Source organism: Hesperophylax consimilis, chromosome 7 (assembly GCF_061612785.1).
Source record: "Hesperophylax consimilis isolate HC1 chromosome 7, BYU_Hcon_1.0, whole genome shotgun sequence".
Classification (NCBI taxonomy): Eukaryota; Metazoa; Arthropoda; class Insecta; order Trichoptera; family Limnephilidae; genus Hesperophylax; species Hesperophylax consimilis.
The window spans coordinates 34492060-34518013 of NC_142842.1; the positions used below are offsets into that span (position 1 = coordinate 34492060).

Sequence of the window (25954 nt, forward strand, 5' to 3'; positions counted from 1 at the left end):
GCGCACATTGAAATAACCAGACCATGCGCAGAAAAGTAAAGTTCGCTAAATTAAGGAAAAGGTTCGCAGCGATGTCTATTGTGAGACTTTTCTGCGCAGAATCTGAATGTTCGTTCTTAAACGAATCGCTTGGCGAACCGAAGCTAAAATTGAGTGAGGTGGGTAAATTAAAACAAAATATTCAATTTCAAAGTCCGCACTTTTGTTTACCCGATTTGGGATACGTAGTTAAGTTTTTACGCACCCAGCAATTTGCGCGCCATTATAAAAAGGACTAGTAATTCATTAGCAGAAATTATTTTTGAGGACCGAATGGTGATATTACAATGCGAGTTGCTTGTATACCTTCAGATTCATTTATTGACAAATCACTGAAAGTGGGATGCTCGCGCCACTTACAGCACTCCCCACAAGTTGGTTTTTTCCCTTTGTCTATTGGCTCGGTTATTAATAAAGATGTCTGTAATGGATTCAAATTTTCCAGTAGGTTTCAGAGCAACGTGTATTTAAAAGAACCCATAACATAGTTTCTTTAATGGTTATTATGGAACTAAGTCACTTTATTTCACCAATTTATATTTTCACTACGAAGAACCCGTCTAAAAAAGTATCAATAAAATTCCAACACGAAGTTTTCACGGGGTTGAAAAACCCTAAATTAGAATTGGGTATTAATAAAAAGAATCCAAATTGTATTGAAATAGGGGCTAGATGTTATCTTATCCCCCATAACGGGGTGGCCAGCAGACCAATTCTATCATTTGCTCAATAATTATATTTTATTTTTGGCCACAAGCGTAACCGTTCAAATTTATGGCATAGTCTATGAATAGGGATATCTATTTTCGGACCTGTTAATCTTATAAACCGGCGATACAAACTAATAATTTATTATTTCTTCGTTAACTGGTATCAAAATTGTTTGAATATGCATTTACTTTCTTTAAAGCTATTTTTGGCGTACATTAATTACTTTGATTGATGGAGCATTTTTGCTTGAAATGTAGTAAGACATATAATTATAAAGAGTTAATGTTTAGCTAAGAATTTTTTGCACCTAACGTTATGAACAATCAATTTAAAACTAAAAATTGCTGACACGAGTTTTTTTAGCGCAATTTCCTCACTTCTTTGTTCTTCCATGAATGTCTATTCAAGAATTATGATCCATGCAGGGTTTTATCCACTCGAGCGATTTTTGGCAAATTATGACAAATTTACAAAAACGTTTCGAGCGATCGCTTGTCATAATAGGCCAAATTTATAGGACCCAAAATATAGGATTAACGGCGAAATCCAGGTGAATTAATTGGCTGTAAACTGCAGTAAGCAGTTCATATTTTTTCATGTCAATATTTTAAGGAATGATATTAATCAAATAGTATATGTAGTTGACGTATTCATAAACAATCGTGTATATAAAATCCTTACCAATACAAACTGACATTTACCGGCCATAAAATAGTTCATTTAAAGATATATGTACATTCTTTATACAGCAAAAGAGAATTGTTTATCTGTTGTATGAACCTGGAATTTCTCATCGAATGTCGGAATATTGCCAAAGTATTTTAAATATGCTATTTCTTCTTTTTGAAAATGTTGTAAAAACAAATATTAAATTTTATCTTATATTGTAGATTGTATTTAGATTATATTTTCATATTATAAAATGAAGGCCTCAGCACGGGCAAGCCACCCAATGAGGCTTACATTACTGGAAAACTTTGAAATGTAAAAAAATATTGTACTAAATAAAAAAAAAATACCATTTTAGAAACAAGATAAGATTACCTTTTAGATTTTTATATTTTGAATGTACTTTAAATAGATATTTATAAATTGGAGTAATTTAATTTCAAATTTTATTATTATTCAATTTTAAATTTATTATTTTAATTTTAATTACATGAAAAATTTGAAAAAAAAAACACATATTTTTAATCGAAATGTTGAAAAATTGTTGATAAGGCGAAATTTAGAAAGCACATTCCTTTTAATTGAAGATTCTGCAAGATTTTCACTTCACTTTTAATCTTGCTTATATAAATAACATACTTCTTTAGTCCACTCAGTCTGTCAAAATGTGATGTTGCTAGTTTTTTTGCAACCAATTTAAGAAATTTTTTATTGGTAAGAATTCAAAGCAGAGTTTTTATAGTCTTTATTTATTCAATGCGTAAAAAAACACCTTAAAATGGTTGGGAAATGTTTTTTTTAACATTAACGGCTGTTAATAATTAGCTTTAGTCAACTCGTCTTATCAGTCATACAAATTCACTTTTAGCTGGCCTACGTAAGATCAACAACGCTCTACAAACCACTTATTTTAAGATAACATTTTGACTTGTTCAATTTGGTTGTAAGGAGGACATTTTTGTCCAATAGTGGTCAATGTCGGCAATGTTGGTGGTTTTATTTTACATGTTTCTCCTTCTGAAGGGATATCTTCAACGGTGATTAGTTAGTAGATTGTTTTTGTGATTTCAGAGATTATTTCCACTACATAAGAGTATTTCTCATCAAAATGCCCAGAGTTGATAAACAAGATTCCATTCAATGTACCTGCGCGTTCAACACGCTCTTGTGTCCTGTTCAGAGTTGATCAAAGCAAAACGAACTCTAAGCAGAATTCTTGCATGAACAGACTGTGCAATAATTACAATAGCGTATTATTCAAGGTTGATATTTTCAGTTCCGAACTTACCAAATACAAGAGGTGTATAAAAGAATATTTCTCTGATGGTTTGTGAATAATGTTTATGTCTCTATTGGTTATATCACTATTATGATTTGATTTATACCTACAATCTCTCTCCATGGCTATAAATGTATTGTTTCGTAAATTTTTCGTCTTATTTAATCTTTGTTTTGCATAATGTATTTAAATAACTTATTCCACATTATGCTGTCTCAGTTAAAGTCACAAGGAGGAAATCCATAATTGGTTTTATTTTACTATAAAATACTTATGTTTGTGAAATGTTACATGTCTGTTTGTACTGCATCATACTGACATGTTCTTCTTTATGTGTAACATATGTATGGTGTTCTTATACATATATACTCCACATATATACATATATGTTGACACCTATATACATATATGTTTAACACCCGTTCACGGTTGACGTTGGCTTCATGAGGACGGGCCGTTTTTACGACTCGTTTTTGTGTAAGTCGGCTCTTATGTGGAAAGAGCTACCGGCATCTGTTTTTCCTCCCTCCTATAATCCGAGCCTCTTCAAGGCCCGCATTAACAAATCCCTTCCTACAGCCCCTACCTTATTCCGCCTCACAACGCCGCCCAACCGGGTGGTGACATAGTTCCCCTGTCTGTACACTGCACAGGCAGGGACACTCTTGTGAGGTGTCACATAATTTTTTTTTTTTTTTAAAGTGTGAAATGTATATGTATAGCATCTATATAAACTGCTTGCTTCAGATGTCTTATCATGTTGGCTTTCGGATGTATTATTTTAATGAAAAATGTTATTTTTAATTGTTAAGTCTCTGACAGCCCTGAATTGTTGAAGCTACTTTGCCATACCCGCCGGCCATAGTGGCCAAGTGGAGATAAATTTGATTGTAACAATAAACTCACTACTATAATATTTTGCTAGATTATATCTGTTGGCAAGTCACCTTTTCTGTATATTTTATCCTGTTTAAATGAAGTGTTTTCTATTATTGTAGCATTCCTTAAGAAAATTTCAGCTGTATCTCATTCAATGTCGTTTTGTATACATATTGTTGTGTTCTTAAATGTAATACTAATATTCGCCTATGTACCACTGTGTACTTATAATCTCATGTATCACATTATTGTAAAAGCCTTTTATGGCGTTTAGTAAATAAACTGATTAAATGTAAACTGTCCCAAAAATGAATAAATAAATAAATAAAATTGATGTTTTTTCAAGCCTTTTAGTTCGTTTTTCCTAACATCCTCTCTCAAAAAACACATGTTACATCACTCTGATGACTTAATTATTTTATACCAATGCAGACAGTTTGAAGCTTTTAGATTCAATAAAACCAGGATGTGCAGAATACCAAATGTATATTTATTTGAAAATATGAATCAATCATCACCTAAACAATATTACATTGACAATATGTATTCACATAGTTGATTTTAAATATACATCAATTGAACATACATTATAAAATATTACACATAGTAAACAAAAGATTTCTCACATAAGAAAATAAAATATTAAAAGAACCATTTATTACTATTTAAAACTAACAATTTTTACTATTTAAAGGGCCAAAAAATTAATTGAAAAAAAACGGTTAGTTTGATAATAGTTTTGAACGCCAAAACAACTGTCACAATAATTTAAAAAAAAAACTGAATTACTTGCAGAACATTACAAATGATAGTGAAAATCATATTAAAATCAGTTGCGTAGTTTAAAAGAACTAAGCACACAAACAGACAGACAGACGCGAATAGCGACTTTGTTTTGTACTATTTAGAGCTAAATAAATTAAATGGAATTCTGCGAATTGAACATAATAATTCTTTTTCAAAGAAAGCATACTTTGATGTGAAATTATATAATGAAAAAAAACACACTTTAACAATAATAAAATAATTGTATTTCAATGTGTGTTTTTCATTTAATATACAAAATCAATTAATAAAAGATTGCACCAAAAATAATAAAATGCAAGTCACAAGCAAAATAAATTAAGAGGATTAATGTGATGTTATAATACTAGTAGTTTGACAAATTTTACAATATGACATTATTTGAAAAGGGAGAAAAATAAACAATATTAATAAATACAATTTTAGTTTTATAACACGATAATATATTCTTAGCTAACTATTATTTACAATCATTATAATCTTAATATTAAACACTTAGAATTTTATATAAGTTTAAACAAGTTTTTTATGGTAGACAAAATACCGTGGAAGTAATTCATTTATCCAATATGGGTGATAATACGTCTGAGTGAAATTATGAAACCCGAAATCATACAACTTTTTTATGTTAGACAGTATTTTGTCTAACATAAACAAGTTGTTTATGATAGACAAAATACTGTGGAAATAATTCATTTGTCCAATATGTGAGATAATACGTCTGGGTGAAATTATGAAAACCGAAATCAAACAATATTTATAAAAAGTGAAAGAACCAGAAACTGATGGTGTTATCTATTATCATTCAAGCAATTATCTGGGTTCAAGCAATACAAAAATCCACAAATCTAAACATCCACAGTTTCGCGGATCCCCACGTTCCACATAAATTGTATTGAACCCGGACATTTGCACTTTTTTAGCTAGACAGATATGAAAAGTACTGGTATATATCTGGTCGAACTACACCACTATAACGATAATAGACGGTGTCGAAAAGTCGAATATTTCGTTATTTAAGGACCAACCTACCCAACTCGTGGAAAATATAGAATTCGGTATACTGGCATCTTCAATTAGGTTGTGTTGTGAGGCTGGATGTAGCGGGGAGGAGAAGGAGATGGGGAAGAGGAAGGTGGAAAAGTACCTGGCTATTCAGATCTGATCACCAAACGCGTCCAAATCTATTTTAAGCAACGTTTAAATTCTGAATGGAAGCTATGAAATATACAATAAAATGTTCCTTGAAAGTATAGCAGATGCCATATCACTGTCTATATTTAGTTAGAAAGAAAATATCTTAATACATATGCACCAGAAACAGAAAATTTAGTATATAAAAGAATGGACGGAGAGTAAAACTAATTTTAAGCTTCCTAAGGCACAATTCTATCCTTAAGACATTTAAGCTCACATAAGAGTATTTATTAAATTTAATTCTTATAAATTATGATTGTATTTGCTTTTCCTGCAGTAAATATACAAAAATTTATCATTTTTTAAATTACTTTGCTGTTTTCAACTTTAAAACGCATTTTAGGGTGATTGCTTTGGAATTTCTCCTTCTTGAGTCAACATTTCGATAGCTTGCAAAATCTGTCCATCATCAGAGGATATTCGGTGAGTCTAATAATAAATGACTTTGTTTTAAAAAATATTTTAATTTAAAAAAATTAATAAAAATAGTTCCAAAAACTTATTTTACAATTATTTGCGAAGAAATTATACTATTATTATTTTTTTTATGATAAACTAATGTTTATAAGACAAGGTTTTTATGCATAAAGGATATCCAATTACTGTTATTTTTTTAAATATATATAATACGCAGAAAATTGTCAATTGAAGTACTTTTACATATTGAATTATTTGGCGGGTCGGGAATAAGCCGACGTAGCTCAGCGGTTGACCGGACATCAGAAGTTGCTGGTTCAATTCCCGTCGGCGGCATTTATTTTTACTGGGGAGATATTTTCAATTTGTATGGACATTTCAGGCGAGTAATTAATGCTTATAATAATTTAAAGAAATTATATGTTCAATCATATTATTATGTGTACCGAAGACAGAGTTAAATGATCGCCACGCGCAAGAAAGTATTGCATATTCGTACTCAACGACAACGTTTAAATGTGCATCCAGCGCTGTTGTTTTATGTCCTGCTTTTTATAACCTACTACTTTCAATAAATATAATTTCCATGTAATATATATATAAACCTTCCAAACCTTGAAAATCCTATCAAACTCCGTTGCATAGCTTAGAAGAACTAAGCGCACAAATAGACAGACGCGGATATTGACTTTTTTTATATTATTTAGAAATACCAATGTATTGTCACGATTACGAATTTACTCAAAATTAATCAGGAAACGGCCTGTAATCCAGTTTTTAATTCATTATGATGTTTCCGAACGTTCCAAACTATTCCCGAATATTCTACAAGATTCCAGAATGTTCCGGATGTTCTCGAATACTCTCGAATGTTCTGGAATGTTCTAGAAATTTCTAGAGGACGAACCTTCAGCCCTTATATCTTCAAAAGCACGCCCTTCAGGTAAAAACGGGAACCTTCTTCATGGATGGCGGATAGAGGGCTACCACACCATATACTCCCTTGATCGTACCAGGACTCGAGACTGAGTTTTAGCAGCACGCACATTGTACACTTACTTTAATAATATATATTTATTTAAAACCATATGGGTGTGATACTATACACTTTAAATCCTTTTTTATCGAAAATGTCGGCTGCGACTGCACCCTTTAACGTACCATGACAATCATCAGCAGTTATTTACATATTTTTGAGTCAGTTATGGCATATTGTCAAAACGACCAAAACCTTGGTTCTAGAGGTAGAAAGCCAAACACGAGTCAAGAACCTTATTTAATAGTAAATGGGGGGTACAATGTTAAATGTCAGAATATAAACTTATAAAAGCGCATAAATGTGAAACCAACATTGTTATTATTCAAGAAATTAAACATTTTGAATGACGTCCATAGATTTTTTTTACTTGACGACCATTCCGCCCGCACGCTATATTTTGTGAACCCTTAGATTTTACTGAAGATTGTTCTGTAATTGTTACTTTTATATTTTTATTGACCTCTGAAAGTACCTGACCGAATCCACTTATAACATAAAATATATATGACGTTGTGTTAAGGTGTTGTAATTCGATCAGATATACAGGATATAATTTTATAAGGTTGACAATACTCAGCAAATAATAATAATTATGCAATACAAAACATACCGTTACAGAATAATTGAGTGAATAACATTCAGGGTATATTTATTTTTATTTTTCAGAGTGATCTCCATCTTAGTGATGATTTGAATCTGAAATTTTAAAATATTATTTTTAGTATGATTGAAATAACGATTTTAATGTTTTACGTTTAAGAAATCTTTTATAATAAAGATACAAATCATTATCATTTTCGAGCCATTGATGTAAAACTTATTTACAATATAATGTTTTTAAAATATATAATTAATATTTTAAAAATTTATAAAGATTTGTTTGCGTTGCAATACGTTGTTAAAACATCTAATATTTTTTTTCTGAAAACATTACAAAATAAAATACATCATCTTTATTTTGACTGTTTGATCTAGTCAATCACCACACGGAGAAAACTAAATGATATAAAATATTGCAAATTTATTAAGAATCTCTTCAAATTATTCGTATTCCGGTTCAAAACGGGATTGCAGGCCTTTAACGAATGAATTGATAGGTTTCCTAATAAACTTTCAGTAAAACACGAATGTGTTATCGCGATGTCAGAACACGTGTTCATATAATTATTACATTTTCGCATTTCATTATCAGGGCAAATGCAGGTGCATGAACACTTGTTTCTATGTATTAGGAAAGCACTGATAAGGAAATGGCCTGAAATCCCGTTTTTAACTAGATTTTAATAAATTAGCATTACTCATTATTCTCCCTGCAAGTTTTTTCTTCACAGGCTTTTTTTCTTAATTACCTCGAAATATATTACAGATGGGATAAAAGTAAGTTATTTTCTGCTTTAACCAGTTTTATCATTGGTAAAAATAATTTGATAATCGTGTACTTAGAAGGTTTGCCCTCGTGAAAAATGTCTAAATGTTTCGCATGGGCTAAATTTTGCCCACAATAATAATAAGCTTACTATTCGGTGGTGTGACGCACAGCCAATGTGAATGTACGCCAGCATACCGCACGGTTCAAGGTGGCAAGTAAAAAATAACTTTCATAAATTAAAGGCTTTTTTACTCTTCTGACGTCATTCTTTTAGTCACAACCCCGAACCTTGGTTTACTCAGAATTTCCTATGAATAAGTCGTTATTACTACCAATACTGGGCTTAAAATAAATTGTTAAGATTAGCGTTCTACTAAAAGTAAAACCAAAGTTTGTAAATTTAAATGCAAAAAAAAACAATTGACAGGCGAAGTAAACAGCTTGGTTACAACTTGATCAAAGCAAATTTGTACGGATTTTTTATATGTACTTTTAGTAGAAATTTACGAATAATAGATTTTTTCATTTAAATTTTGAATGACTCATTTTATCTGGTAAGACAGAGTGAAATTATTACATTTAAATTTTGTATAACTCATTATATCTGGTGAGACAAAGTGAAATTATTACATTTAAATTTGGAATGACTCATTATTTCTGGTGAGACAGAGTGAAATTATTACATTTAAATTTTGAATGACATATCTGGTGAGACAGACTGAAATTATTACGTTTAAAATTAACATTTTTTTCGAGAAAGTTTAAACATTTTCAACGTTGTTAATACTATTACGTTACTTGACTTTTGGTAAATTGAGTTTCATTTTCAGGGCAGAATATGGATACTGTTACGTTGTTCGTAATATTACATACAAACTTTCTTATATTCCATCTTAAGTGATTTTAATTATGACCAAAATACTATTCTGAAATTTTACTATTATAAGTAAGATTGCAAAAAATGTTTATTAAAAAGTCAACTAACATAATATTACATTTTTACAAGAATATCACATTTAATGTAGTAAATAAATAAATACATTTATTTAAAAAAAATTAAGTGTACATGACCACTTATGAGTATAATCCACTCGAACGATTAATTATTTATATATTTATACTCGTTTACCATATTGTTTATTTAATATCGTTCCTTAAAATATTAATATGGAAACATATTACTGTTTGCTGTTTACTGCGGTTTAAAGTCAACGAATCCAACAAAATTTTGCTTTCTATCCCATATTTTTAGGATCTATAAATTTAGCACATTATGACAAGAGATCGCTCAAAACATTTTTGCAAACTTGCCATAATATGCCAAAATTTGCCATAATATGCCAAAACTCGCCATAATATGCCAAAAATCACTCGAGCGGATATAGGCGGCAATTTTTTCGGTAGTACGAAAAGTAGTGGCGCCTCGTGGATAGGCAATATTTTAGCACTTAGCTGATAGATTGTTTATTTTTAGTTTTTTAAGAAATTGATAAAAAAGCATTTTGCGCGCTATTTCATTTCTATAACTAAGTCAGTCTACGATAAGAGTAACATACAAAGTAATAAGAAGCTTATTTGTGAAATATTCTAAAATCTAAGACGGTGCAGCGAATTGTGAAGTACAAAAATCTAGATTATAATAAATATATATTCTAATAAAAAAAGTTATATATTTCATTTTTTCCTAAGGATATTGTTATTTTGAAAATATATTACCTGAACAGTATATTTGATGTATATCTTTCTTCATTTTCAACGTAATCTATCTCCGATTATCACAGACAAAATATACCGTAAAGTAACATTTTTAAGTTTAAATATGTGTGTAATAGTGTTACAAGGATTCATGTTTAAAAAAAACACCGAATCAAATACAAGTTAGGTTTTTAACCGCATGTATAATTTATTTTCTTCAAAGTTGTTTAAGACCAACTAGAAGACTTGTATTTGTACAATTGAGGACCGTTTTTTTAAATCCTCTAAATGCTGCTTTCGAGATGCATCGATGTCTTAAAAAATATATTAAAATGTCGTTTTTCCAAAATACACTGTAAACTAAAGCATTTTTTACAACACGTTCATATTTTTCTGTAGTGAACATAAAGTTTAATTATGAAATAAAAAAATTAAAATGCTTTCTGTTAATTTTTTATTTTTTTTTAATGTATGTTCTAAAAAAACGCAAAATTATATATTTTTTAATAGAAAATAAAATCGAATCATAAATGATGTGTAAATTGCTTTTAATCTTAACTATAATATCAAAAATTTTGAAATTTAAGCATTTAGTGGGTTTTGAATAAACGGTCATCAATAATAATCGATTATTAGTTTTATATAATGTGGTTGAATAGTGTTAGGCATACCTTTAATTTCTGACTTGTATAAATATGTACATAAGTCGCAGAGCAATTGTAAATAAAAAATTTACACCAATTAATCAAAGAAAGTTTCCTTTTTCAAAAATATTTTATATCTAAATACTAATAATTAAGCTCTTTTAATGATATATTTATATAATAATGATAATGAGAATAACATGTATTCAGTGTTCTTTCACGTTCACTTAACAAAGAAACCTCCGATCTCTGGAGAGATGAGACGAGATGAGTTAGTAGTTTCCTATCACAGCCTTTATGCGTAGTGCGCCCTCGCCACGGGCCGCCCGCCCTTATGAGGCGCCGTTGTCTGGAGCGAGCTCCTTGGGGGCGGCGCGCCCTCGAGCTCGAGGGGGGGGCTCGTCCTCGCCCACCACCGCGTACAGCTGCCCCGTGCCCAGGTCGATGGACATCCTGGGCGGCAGCTCCACAATGGCGTCTGCCAGCGCCTCCCACTTGGTCGGCCTCAAGTCGTACCTACACATCACCAGAACATGTAAAAGCCCCGCCACATGTACTAACCTGATAGTGACTGTTCTAGGAACGCGGCTGTGGTTTCATCGCGTATTTACAAGAAAGCTAAGCTTCATTAGCGGGCTTTTACGCAATCGGTTTAGTATTGGATTAGATGGGCCGTCGCCGCGTGATCTAGGTCTAAGTTCTACAGTCGAACCTACAAAGCATAATAAGCGTACTGACTTACTTATAGGAAAATCGAAGTCTCAGCTGCATTGAAATTAAAAAAATATACTCATTATCACCCGTTATCTTTAGCTTCTTGTTATGTATGTAGGATGAATGGAATCTTGTCGGATGATGGCATGGCTGGTGATACTCACTCAAGGTCGGCATCATCTCCTTCTTCTCCGTCTGCAGGAGGAGCGTCTGCCGGAGGAGTGTCTGCCGGAGCGGCGTCTGCCTCCTTGAGCTCCCCTGCCGCCAACAGCGGCTCTAACTGCGCCACCACTGGCGCTACCACTTCATTCATCGACTCCATTGCTTCTGTTTTCATTAGCTCTGTTTTCATGTCCTCGAGGGGAGGCAGCTTCTGTTTCATGAAGCTCATCGTCGATGTCTTCACTTCTGTGGCCACCGCCTCGGTTTCTTTCAACAGATCATTGGTCATGTCATCGAGGGTGATGGTGACTGCGCTTGCCGCTTCGTCTATCTTCTCCATGGGTGCCTCGAGAATGTCTGCCAGAGAGCCCATTGTCGCACTTGGAGTGGGAGGTTTATCGAAACTAGGTACGGGAGTTGGTTTGAACTTTTCTAAGGGATGCACGGTGTCCTGGGAGGTAGGAGAGTGTTGCGGGGTGTCCATGATGTCATCGATCATCTCAGCCATGTCTCCTTCCGGTCCCTTTAGAGGGATGTGTCTGCAGGCGTCTGGGTCGCTCCCGTTGCTGTGTAGGAGGTCTGGGGGCACGGCGGGACTCATCAGGGTGTCCGCCTCTTTCTTGATGCCTTCGGTGAGGGAGTGGGTGGCAGTGGTAGCGGCGGTGGCAGCTGCGCCCACGTGCCCGGTCACCGCATCAGCGGCCGAAGAGACTGCGCCCTTCACTCCGTCTATCGCCTCGTGAACCATCTTCCCGGCCGCATCGCCCATTTCTGTAATAAATAGAAACATTTACATCATTATCATCAAATATTGCAAATATTTTCTTTATACATAATGATCATTTCAAACTTCACAATCAAATTATTTGTTTTTCTTATAACATAATCCGCTTAAATATCGCTATCGAGGCAACAATAATACATCTACGTTCGACTAACATGTATTTTTGGTGTTCACGCCTTATCACAGTTTCAAGACTCTTCAAAAGCCTCTACCATTATTATTTTTTGCAAACTAAATATTAATCAAACGAAATCACTTTTAGATGATACCTACTAGAGAAACAATACTTTTATTATGACATTCACTTTCCGTCTTATTCAACCAATTCGTGGATTAAATCATTATTTACTTATTCGCCTCCAGTACTATTGCAACATAAATCTTATGCTATAATCACATTATAGTTTGTTTATAAAAATATATGGCTCTGTATGATGAATCGATTACGCCACGAATTTGGGTCTTTTGAGAGACTTTTTGAAGTTGTTTTTAGGTAGGCTAATTTTAATGTCAAAGCCAAATATATGGCAAACACATTGAATCTGAAAATACAGAATACTTCAACAAATACTTTGACCTTTGCCTAAGTACAGTAGTTGTTAGTGACCGACTAAAATAAGGGTTGGGAAATGAACACAAATAGTCATTTTGTACCATTTCTATTCATCGAATCAGACCCCGCCAACTTAAGGAGTAATTTACTGTTAGTAATATTTCACACACACTTCAAACATTTCGATCAATATTTCTGAGGCACGGGGTGGCATAACATATTCAAAGGGGTAGATTTACGAAAAAAAACTTAACATATAAAACAAAATGAAGTTTACAAAACAATGTCTTATTTAAATCTAATTTTAGTTCTCTTTGCCAAAATTTTGTTTCCTTTGGGTTTACGAAGTTCTTATTTATTAATTTAAATCAATTTGTGCAAATATTCAGAACACACGTATCACATAAGAGTCATACGTGAAGTAAGAATAAAATAGCACGAGTAAAACATGATATTATTATTATATTTTTTGCTGAAAATACTGGAAAAAAACAATTGTACATTGTAGAAGAGATTAAATTGAAACATAAATTTTAGCACGCAGGACACGGATGTGCAGAATAACAATAATTGATCTGTGATAGTGAGATCTGGATAATATGTGAAGATCAACTTCTGGAAAGTCTTGGAAAGTAAAATCTCGAATCTCGAAGCTCTCCAAGATGTTTTAATCGAAGGAACAACCTGTAAAAAAATTCATAATTGAGGGAAGCTTTAAAGGGTAACGAATATTCAAATTTTCGATATTTTACTCGGAAATCAATAGGTAATTAAAATGAAATCTATTTGTTTTTCATTATAAGTACCTATTTTTAGTTTTATTAAATGTTTATTAAAAAAAAAATAACGTTACGTAATTTACAGAAAATATATAAATAACGTCACCGTATTTTATACATAAGATGAACCAGCTAGGCTTGTATGTATGGGGGATGTGTCATTTTGTTTTTCATTTTTATTTATATCAAGGCAATAATATAAATATATCGTATTAAATTGGCTTCACCACATTTTGACAATGCCTTCAGAAGGCCAAACAGCTGTCACACGTTACACAGCTGAACTTTTTTAAAAATATTTTAACTGTTTTGTTTATAAATAGAATTAAAACATTATTGAATATAAAAGAGAGAAAACCTAAACTAAATTGGAGTTCTACAATTAAACTTGATAACAATAAACAATCTGTAGCCTGTAATTTTTTTTCAAAAGAAATACAAACATTCCCAGGTTACGAATAACCTGACATTATGTGAGAATCTTCTATTACCGCCACAGTAAGCGGAAAATTGTGCTTGTGTTGTGATGGCGGACTTAGCCAGCCGAGGAATTGAACACACTACGTCCAGTGTTGCCAACTCAACTACTTCAAAATATGCTAGAGTGATGGGAAAAATATGCCAGAAATATGCTAAATTCCTTTAAAAATGCCAAAAAAAGCCAACATAAATTTAACTTAGTATTTGTTGAGAAATAGAGTGATGGGGAAAATATGCCAGAAAAATGCTAAATTACTTTAAAAAATGCAAAAAAGCTAACATAAATTTAACTTAGAAATAAAATCAGTGAAATAAAATATCAATATCTTCATCTTCATCATCTTCTTCTTCATTAACAGCAGCTGATGTGGAAGGCTGAGAGACGGAGTCGTAACTTTCTTTGGTCCCAATGCAGCGTAGTACTTCGTCAGGAACAGTGTAAGAATAACAGCACTTTCCTGCTCTCTTTAGGCCAGATCTCACGTACAAAATGGCATTCAGGGTTCTCACCGCCAAACGATTTCGGAGTTTTGTTTTGACCAGACTCGTTTGGCTAAATACATGTTCAATGTCCGCATTTGAATGCGGCAATGTTAAAATAGACATTGCAAACTGACATAAATCACCGAAGGGGTTATTATTAGCTGCATCTTTATATTGCATGACTTCATTCCAAAACTCTACAGTGGAAGTCAAGGATTCCCATTTAATGTGAACTATGTTTCTTCATTGAGACACCAGTTTTTCAATCGATATCATTTTTGTTAGTTATAAAATTGGTTTTTGTTATTTTCATGTTTCTGTAAAAATAAGCCAAATAAATATGCTATATGCTAAAAGCATAATAGTTTTGCTAAACATGGAGTAATTATGCCAAATTTAGCATATAATATGCTAACTTGGCAACACTGACTACGTCTGGGTGGGACCCAAACGCGATGTCAACTCAGCCACCGTAAGATTTTAGGTAATGATTTTAAAATACATGTTTATTTGTTATAATAAGTATAAAATATATAATAGTATAAAATAGTTCAATACACTAAAACATAATTTAAAAAATGCAAACATTTGGTTGAAAAGCATTAAACCTCAAACAGGTTAGTTCGTGTGACGGCTACCATCTTTATTCCTTATCTTTGGCTACATATTAATGTTGAATGTGGAGAAAATGGAGTAATTTAGGAGTCAAAATTTGTGTATTTTTTGATAAGTGCTTTATTATCTTCGTTTTTGTAACAAAGAGAAATAATGATATCCTCGATGTGATCTCTCGTATTGAGGTTTACATTTACATTCTTTTAAAATTAAGTAGTATGGATAATATGAAGTAATTATAAATATATTCAGTAGTGTTTTTTCTAATGAAATTAAAAATCTATTGGATGGTGTTTTTTTAGTGCATTTGAGTGTCTTCGGTTTCAGTCTGTATTTGGTTTCAGTATATTTTCTATTTCTGATCTCCCTATGTTTTGTATCCAGCTTTTTATTTGAGATTTAAATTTTAATATTGTGGCGAGTTTTTATTGACAGTTATATTTTGTTGTACCTAGATTTTAAAACTATAGTAAAAGAAGCTTTTTTGCCCAAATGTTGTATTTGCAGTTGCTTGTTGGATATGTTTTTGACCCTGATATCTAGTGCTTCTAATATACGTGTTTGCTGTTACTTCTTGTGTTTTGTATTTATTAATGTTTGGAGGATTGTGATTATCGCCAATTTAAATGGTTGTTGGCCGAATGATTCTGTGGTTCTCTAATCCGCAGAATCCAAGGTTGCGTGATTACTCTCGGTGTGCAAAAATGAGAATTTGGATATCTTCAATTAAGTTTTTATTTTAACAAAACTCAAGTTACAATAATTTTATGAACAAAACAGATCGCGTACGTTAGAGGATATTTAAGGCTAAACAGGCGGCAAGACCACTGGAGATAGAATGAATTATTTGATACCAGCCTCACAAGAATGTGGGTAAAAGTAATGTTGTCATTATTTTCGGGAGATGTAAACTCCCTATAATTTACCCTACAAATGTAAAGGAGTATTGTTTTAGAATAGTGTTGTTTAATTGACAATTAATTGATGTCAAGTTTATTGAAGATTTCGTCAGTGCTTGTTGTGATCGTATGTTTGCGGATATGAAAGAGACCGCGTGCCAGAGTGAGACAGATGAATGGGAGTATAAAGTTGTCCATTGTCTCTCTCTTATCTCAGATTCGGTGCACTAACCTTACCTTATACACCTGATAGAATTGAATAACGTAAAAGTACCCACGTGTATCACATATATAAATACAATAATAGAAATTTTAGTAATTTGTCGGCCACGATACATAATTACTTTTCAGAAAAAAATTCATTATGACTTTTTGGGTTTTAATTAGTGATCTTAGGATTTTGTCATTTTCACTGCCCTGTTCGATAATAACTTATTCTAACAATGTTTTGATTCAAACTTTGTCAATTTTTTTATTTGCTAAAGGTTAGTATTTTTTTAAGAAGTTCAACAAGAAGCCACATTCGGTCCAAAAAATTCAGACCATATGTGGTAATTTTTCTATTCTTATTCACCAGTCAAGGGTCACTAGAATTAGAAGTTTCAGGTAAGTAATGTATTATACAGCCGCGTGTTCTTGCTGTCGCAATTATTAATATTTTTCGTACGTGGGGGGGTTTTTTAAGGCCCCATGCTAATTTAAGTTTTATGGGGTGAGGTTTTTTTAACGAAAGTGTGTCACTGTGAGTCATTTATTTCCCGCGAGTGAATAGGACTTTGTGGAAACTTATATGATCTATGATATCTTTATAATGGTACACGGAGAAAAATAAGTATTGCTAATTTATTAAGAATCTCTTCAAATTATTCGTAATCCGGCTACAAAGGGATTGCTGTCCCATAACGAATGAAATCTTTTTCTTTGATGTGCTAAATAATATTATATTTTTATTTATAGAAACAAACATGTTCTGCAGGATTCCATGATAACTTCTCAAAATGACAATTCAACACACCTTTAAAAGGTGACAAAGTCGTTAAAAGTGATGTTTCATTACTTTTCATAACTTTATAACACTTTTTATGTGTGTTGAATTGTCATTTTGATGAATTACCCGATCACCGTTCTGCAGTATGATTATTTTTATCCGTGACAGCTGTTTCGCCTTCCGAATGCATCATCAAACAGTTTACTTCAGAATGCGAAATAGCTGGAATAATTATATTGCAGAAGCTGTTTATAAATAAACTGTTTTTTTTCTTAATAAATTAAATAATATTGAATTATTGAAGACAATATTGGCGATTCCCAAACGAAAATCTGAAACAGAAAAATCAGAAAAAGGTACGGTTGTAACATTGTTTGCTAATGGATGTGTGATGAAGAGATTAATTGTATAAATTAATGATGGATCTATCGATTGTGACATTAATTGGTAAATTACCGAATACAATAATCTAGTCATCTACGCACACGCACTAACGCAATGTAGGTAGGTAGTGATGAGAACTGATAAGGAAGATTAAATAATAGAATGTTTTAATATCAACAGACGCTAATTTATTAAAACAATTATTAAAATAATTAATCAAATAAAATAAACATGAGACTCTATCAAACAACTTATCTCCGGGCGTGTCAAGAATAAACGTGTGTTTAACGCCATCTTGATAAAATTTTGACTAACGAACATGTAAAATTAATAAATTTAAAACATTTAAATCTTGTAAGGAATGTCTGAGCGGGCGCCAGCGAGTTATGAAATAACTACGCAAGAAGTTAAAATAAGTAATCCCTATTTGAGTTATAAGTACATTGTTAAAAAAGTTATAAGTGAAAAAGACCTTTCGTGATTTGCAAAGTAGACCCTCATTGTTCAGCGTCGCACGAACACACCGTCGTCTCCCGAGTCCAGCAAGCAACTGAGCATAAATAAACCAATCACTAGATTGATAACTTCGGCCTTTAGTAGGGAGAAATTTTGTCCACGATGACGTCACATCCAGAATTGAGGCATAAACAAACCACTCAGCAAAGTAGAGGAAACAAAAAAAAAAAAAGCGCGGCCATAGACAATATGATCTTACCTAGGTAGGCACCCAGGGAAGATAATATTGTGCTATTCATCAGCCTAGAATATTATTTTAAAAATAAATTTTAGAAATGTTAACAGATTCTCTCAGGACGACAAGGCTCTAACTCACAAAGTGCGGTCCTGCGAAAATGAGCTATAAGGTATCTTTCCTTACGGCACATTTTCTCAGGACGGCGCTTTGTAAGAAAAATGAAAAACTTTGTTACATGTTGTTTAAGTATTTTTTATTTTATTTCAGTAAGATAACAGAAAGAAACAAATAAATTTATAAGCACAAAACACATTTTAAATGATTACGAAGTCTGCGACTGAAGCTTTTTCTGGTTTAAATATTCATTTGAGTCGCTAATATTGTTTTAAATTATTAAATATTTCAATTTGAGGATTTAGTCATGAAGTTATTCAAAAAATAATATGAATACAGAAAACATGAGCACAAAACACATCTTAAATTTGTACCAAGTCTGCGACTAAATCTTTTTCTGATTTAAATATTCATTCGAGTCGCTAATATTGTTTTAAATTATTAAATATTTCAATTTGAGGATTTAGTCATGAAGTTATTCAAAAAATAATATGAATACAGAAAACATGAGCACAAAACACATCTTAAATTTGTACCAAGTCTGCGACTAAATCTTTTTCTGATTTAAATATTCATTCGAGTCGCTAATATTGTTTTAAATTATTAAATATTTCAATTTGAGGATTTAGTCATGAAGTTATTCAAAAAATAATATGCTTACAGAATTCATGAGCACAAAACACATCTTAAATGTGTACAAAAAACTATAAATATTCTTACGCAGAGGAGCATTGTGTTTCCGTGTAACGGCTGAATTACTGCCGCTGAGTCCCACAGGAACAGGAACACTGATGTCTGAAAACAAAATGATCTTAGTGGTCAAAGGAAAGGAAGAAAAGATCTGCATATTGGATAACAAGTAACATAGAACAGATTTACCTTTGTAATATTCCATGATCTTTTTGGCAGAAGGAACACACCGCTGGTACCCGGTAAGATGTTATCAAGCTCTGAAATAAACATATTTATCGGGTTAACCAAAGTTCCTGAACTAAACATATCATATTGCAAGTAATTATGGTCTTTTATGACATCACACCGTCCTGGTGGTACGCGGACGGGGTCTAAAAGTAAATTCAATTCTTAGGTGAAATTAAGTTACACATTACATGGAACACTGAAGACAAACAAAGGGATATTCACACCTGTATTTTCGTCATAACGGGTTCGATACTGTCTTAAATCTGCATAACTACCAATGCCGGGTAGATTTAAAGTCAGCAGTGCGCATCTTCGAAGGGATCCATTTGGCATTTTTGTTTCTTTTGTAACTTCCGTATTTTGGGTATTAATGAAGAGTGGTATGTCTGTCTGTACACACAACACAGCTTCATAATTTTAGACATTTTCACACAACAACAACTCATGAATTCACGAAAGCAAACAACATAAATAAACCACTCACGCAAACAATCTGAATCTGTCACGATCTGTCAGAAGGACGCAACCATGACGCAATAATGGCGTCACATTGGTCACATTGTTTCCGGGGGAAATGGAGCGTAGCCTCTCTCTCTCTGTTACACGGGAGAGAGTGAGAGATCAAACCAGGACGGCTTTTCATTGGATAGTCTGGAACTGACGTCATCAAAAAACCAAAAAAGTGTCGGAGTTATACCCCCCTGCAACTGAGGTCGATGAAGTGCGCTCTGCACCAATAGCTCGAAACAGTAGTGCCAATTGTAGAATGTTGACCAATGTTTATTCATATCGGGTAGGAACTGCCCGTCCAGAAGTACGCACTGCTACATTACCCCCCTTCCAAAGGAAAAAAAATTTTCGGCACGATAATTTTTTTTTTGATTTTCTCCTCATGCCTCCAAATCCAAGTCCAATGAGTGGTAAAGAGTCACAAAATGCAGATAATGCCTTAGAAGAAGAATCCAGCACGTTCTGTAGAAATCCGTGATGTGCTCGCTGAGCAAGGATTGAAGCGCCAACACCAAGGAAGTAGAAGGAAGAATTCTCGCTGATGGAATATCTGAATGACCCTCTTCTGACATCAGTGAAGAAGATTGAACTTGCTTGGCGAAGATAATGAGCCCCGATAATTGTATCATCATTCTCCAATGTTGACAACAAATGCAATCTTGAGAAGCTGCACCCTCTTTCTGATAGCAGTGAACGGCCAGGTAGTATCCTATTAAACTCTTCCCGTAGAAGAATGTTGCTTCCCTGAAGGCTCGAACTTGTACAAAATTGCTTCCTCGAAGAATTGATAAAAGTTTGTAAATCTTGAAATTTTGTATTATCTTGAGTTATCTTGACGTGAAGAACCGAAGAGTGATGAAGGCGACTGACTTCCTTGAGGCAAGTGAAAAGAAAGGTATGCTATGCTTGACAAAATGGATTACTGAGCAAGGAATTTAACAACTACTGAAGTGAAAACAAAAACTTGAATAGAATAACAAATGAAAAGATAAACTGTAGTAAAGACTAACAAAATTTATTAAAAAATTTTTATAAAACGAGTCTAGCTAAAAGTGAAAGCTGAGCGCCCAACAAAAGTTAAATTTGAAGCTAAAAGAAACACTATAAAATGAAAATAATAAAGTCTAAACCCACATTGCAGTTACTGCCCTCTGCGAGCAGAGATGAAAAATTATAAAGTTTTCCCAGAAACAAACCCAAATTCATAATAAGATAGAAGTGACCGGCTCAAACAGAACCATATATTAATGACCCAATATTGACAAAAATACAGCTAAGTCCAAATGAAATTGATGCGACTTGTCTTGAGCTCAGAGAGAAGCCACAGCAATTGCATGTGAAAACGCATAGTATTTGTTAAAAGAAAATGTAAAAAAAAATTACTCATTTACATTCTTAATAATATGAACAAATATCATTTTAATAATAATTCAAGCCAAGGACATTAAGAGCAAATAAAAGTAAAAAAAAACTTCATGAAAGGATGCAATTTTTAAAAGTTAAAAATATGATTATGTAAATCTCAAATAACCTGAGCGAGTGCCAGCGAGTTATGAAATAACTACGCAAGAAGTTAAAATAAGTAATCCCTATTTGAGTTATAAGTACATTGTTAAAAAAGTTATAAGTGAAAAAGACCTTTCGTGATTTGCAAAGTAGACCCTCATTGTTCAGCGTCGCACGAACACACCGTCGTCTCCCGAGTCCAGCAAGCATAAATAAACCAATCACTAGATTGATAACTTCGGCCTTTAGTAGGGAGAAATTTTGTCCACTAATGACGTCACATCCAGAATTGAGGCATAAACAAACCACTCAGCAAAGTAGAGGAAACAAAAAAAAAAGCGCGGCCATAGACAATATGATCTTCCCTAGGTAGGCACCTAGGATAGATAATATTGTGCTATTAATCAGCCTAAAATATTATTTCAAAAATAAATTTTAGAAATGTTAACAGATTCTCTCAGGACGACAAGGCTCTAACTCACAAAGTGCGGTCCTGCGAAAATGAGCTATAAGGTATCTTTCCTTACGGCACATTTTCTCAGGACGGCGCTTTGTAAGTTGAAAATCTGTCGTCCCGAGGCCGTCGTAAAATAACTCAAAATTACTTGAAATTCCACTAAGGAAAAACATTTTCAAACAATGATTGTGTTTTTCTACGACAGCATTGAATGTTAACATTTCTCTGTTAATCAGAAAAATGAAAAACTTTGTTAGATGTTGTAAAGTATTTTTTATTTTATTTCAGTAAGATAACAGAAAGAAACAAATAAATTTATAAGCACAAAACACATTTTAAATGTTTACGAAGTCTGCGACTGAAGCTTTTTCTGGTTTAAATATTCATTTGAGTCGCTAATATTGTTTTAAATTATTAAATATTTCAATTTGAGGATTTAGTCATGAAGTTATTCAATTCTTAGGTGAAATTAAGTTACACATTACATGGAACACTGAAGACAAACAAATGGATATTCACACCTGTATTTTCGTCATAACGGGTCCGATACTGTCTTAAATCTGCATAACTACCGATGCCGGGTAGATTTAAAGTCAGCAGTGCGCATCTTCGAAGGGATCCATTTGGCATTTTTGTTTCTTTTGTACTTTTGTAACTTCCGTATTTCGGGTATTTATGACGAGTGGTCTGTCTGTCTGTACACACAACACAGCTTCATAATTTTAGACATTTTCACACAACAACAACTCATGAATTCACGAAAGCAAACAACATAAATAAACCACGCAAACAATCTGAATCTGTCAGAAGGACGCAACCATGACGCAATAATGGCGTCACATTGGTCACATTGTTTCCGGGGGAAATGGAGCGTAGCCTCTCTCTCTCTGTTACACGGGAGAGAGTGAGAGATCAAACCAGGATGGCTTTTCATTGGATAGTCTGGAACTGACGTCATCAAAAACCAAAAAAGTATCGGAGTTATACCCCCCTGCCAGCAAGTAACTGAGGTCGATGAAGTGCGCTCTGCACCAATAGCTCGAAACAGTAGTGCCAATTGTAGAATGTTGACCAATGTTTATTCATATCGGGTAGGAACTGCCCGTCCAGAAGTACGCACTGCTACACGGTCACATCTAGAACTCGAACCCAGGAGCCTTTCCTTGCCGGGACACAGCTCTACCAACTGACTAATGGGACCCTATCTCCTTCGGTCACATTTAACTGTGTCACAATTCGAATAAGAACTACCGACATTGTCTTAATTTTTCTCACCGTGAGAAGATTTTTCTCACCGGCGAAATTTATTTATTTATTTATTAACGCAGATTATAGCGGCTTTTACAAAAGAATAACAATTGTTTTACATTTGAATACAGAATATACATAGATAAAAAAAAATATAAATATAAAATACATAAAAGGGAACAATAGAAATAGTAGTATCAACATAAAAAGTACAATGAGTAGGTTATTATAAATACAATACAACATATTATAAATCCCGGATATTATGTAATGAGTGTTAAGAAATTAATACTTTAAAACTGTATTTGATTATAGTTAATCTGAGAAGCGCTGACAGACAGTTTTAATTGAGAAGTGTTTGTATGAGGTTAAACTAGCAATGTTTATAGGTTCATCCAAAACATATTTATTACCAAGTACATGTAGGCGATTCATTATGGAATTGAGTTCAGCGTTAGATCCTGTATTGTTGTAATGATAGGGTAATTTGAAACGAACTGATCGACTAGGTACATGGAAACATATTAATGAAAGAAGTTCAGGGGAGTTCAACAGGTTGGTAACGATTTTAAATAAATAAAATAGGTTATAACAAATTCTTCTTTCTTTTAATGTATCGAGTCCCAATAATTAAATAAATAAATAAACCCCAGTAAAAATCTTAAAATTAAAATGGAGTTCTTTAAATTAAACTTGATAAAAATAAATAATTTGATATTTAGCAGGTCCATTTTATATTAGATAAACATCTATATAAATACTAAAGGGAATGTTTCTTTGTTTGTCCCGTACTTATTTCTGCGTTCCTATACCATTCATCCGATTGCAATTTAAATATAAAGTAGTGAATCGTAGAAAAAGTCGGTGACGCCCAAGGAAGACATGGCACGATCAAATAGTAAATCAATTACTTGTGTTTGGTGACATGTGGCGTTTGTTATGAACGATGAAAGGGGTGTAAGGAGAATGTATGTAGTGGAAGTGACTGGCAGAAGAAATTGAGGACGCCGGAGGAAGGCATGACATATAACATATTTCTCTTGAACACTTTAAGATCTTAAGTTCCTAAAAAAATATGTGTTATTTTATGAAGATAATATCTATACTTTTGTAAAGCCTAAACGGTAATTATATGAAATCACCTAGATATAAAAAAATCGCAAAGTAAGCTTCGAAAATTATTAACAACACGTTTTTTTCTGTTATTTAATATCTTATAGGTATAAAAAAATCACAGTGTATCTTTATTGATTTTTGCTCTATTTCAAACGAGTGGTGTTTTATTAAATATTTTCACCTGTTTCACTCAATTATTATCGTTTTTCAATATTAGCGCGCTCCCTCTAACATTCGTATTTACATATCTCCCTTTCAAACCATATTTGAAAGCTTATTACAGGACCTTTAAGTGAAACATATTTCCTTTAAGTGAAATTTTAAAGTGCACCCAGTTTTCAGGTAATTTCAGGTATTCATAACCTCAAAACTTTAGTCCATACCATTCATAACCTCTAGCAACGCCGGTACACGTTAGCTACTGAATTACAAATTACATTAATAAGTTGTTTCTCATTATATTTTACATAATTATACATATTTAAGAAAGCTAATTTATGGATTCGATTTCAAAAATAGTTTTCAAGGCCATCATTGCCAAGGGATTCGATGAATGTACTCAAACATAATATTATGCTTTCGCCCTGAAAAGGTTGAAATTTCCTCGCCAACCTTGAAATATTGCGATCGATTTCTGATAAGAATATTACCTGAACATTTTTAGAGCCTGATCTATCACATAACCAAATACATACTCATTATTATTCTTCATACAACGTTCGTGAATTTATTACGAAAATGTTGAAGGTCCCATTTTTTATTAGCTTCTTCGGAGGTAACTCTCCCACAATATCAAGTTTGTGTTTATTTTTAGTGTTTCATGATAATTAACAATATTATTTTTTATTTTTTGGAATAACTTGAGTTTTGATAATGAGTAAAACTTCAAATTGTACCGCTCTACCAACTGAGCTAATGGGACCCTATCTCTTTCGGTCATATTAACTGTATCATACTTCCAATAAGAACTACCAACATTGCCTTCATTTTTTCTTGGCTGCTATTTTTATGTATGATCGCTAGATTCAACTCGAACTAAATGCAATCTAGACAGTGTCTTAGATAAATATATCTTATTTTTATTTTGATGTGCGACATCTATTGACTTTATCTGCAAGTCTAGGATGAATATTTTATTTTTTGGAATATCTTAATGATTAAAACCTCAAATTGTAATATTTAATTATTTAAGACACTATCAGCGATTCCTAAACGAATATTTATTACGGAAAAAAGGCAGGGCAAAGGTCCTGGGTCCGAGTTCTAGATGTGACCTATCCTTTTCTGATTTTTCTGTTTCGAATATTCGTTTAGGAATCGCTAATATTATCTTCAAAAATTAAATATACTATATTTGCTACCCGGTTACCCCAGAGTTTCAATACAAATTTTCTTTTTGTAAACTCATCTTGTCTTAACTTTTGACAACGGATATTTCAAAGCTTCAGCTTCGTGATGGAAATGGCGTTGCGTAATAATCTCAACTGCCAAAGAGATCATGGTATCCTGATTTGGGGAATGTTCTGTTGAAGAAATGAATGAGAAGAAGGTGATAGAGGTTAGGTTAGGTTTTGTAAACATAGCGTTCGATAGTTCGAGTTACATATTTATAAAAAAATCATGTATATTTCAAATACGATAATAATATAACAAATATAAATACAAATAAATAATATAAAAAAATCTAAAAAGTCATTTTATCAATTTTCTAAAATGAAATATTTTTACGACATCTTCAAAAAATATATATAAAGCACGTTTAAAATACCTTATAAATATTTCGACGAAATATTTGAAGTTTATAC

At 32.7% G+C, this 25954-nt stretch overlaps 1 protein-coding gene and 1 long non-coding RNA gene across 2 annotated transcripts in view; both read right to left on the reverse strand.

The window, feature by feature from the left end:
* Positions 1-11074: 11074 nt before the first annotated feature.
* The window catches only part of LOC149422662 (uncharacterized), a 38437-nt gene continuing 23557 nt past the window's right edge, over positions 11075-25954 (reverse strand). The window contains exons 2-3 of the mRNA XM_089633984.1: positions 11621-12389; positions 11075-11258 (exon numbers count right to left, since the gene is read on the reverse strand). Of these exons, the coding sequence (XP_089490110.1) occupies positions 11075-11258; positions 11621-12389 (953 nt within the window). The remainder of the gene's footprint in view (positions 11259-11620; positions 12390-25954) is intronic.
* On the reverse strand, positions 18868-19948 carry LOC149422663 (uncharacterized). Its single transcript, XR_016302435.1, has 3 exons — positions 19537-19948; positions 19271-19341; positions 18868-19186 (listed from the first exon to the last, which is right to left on the reverse strand). It is a non-coding gene; the product is annotated as an uncharacterized LOC149422663 (long non-coding RNA).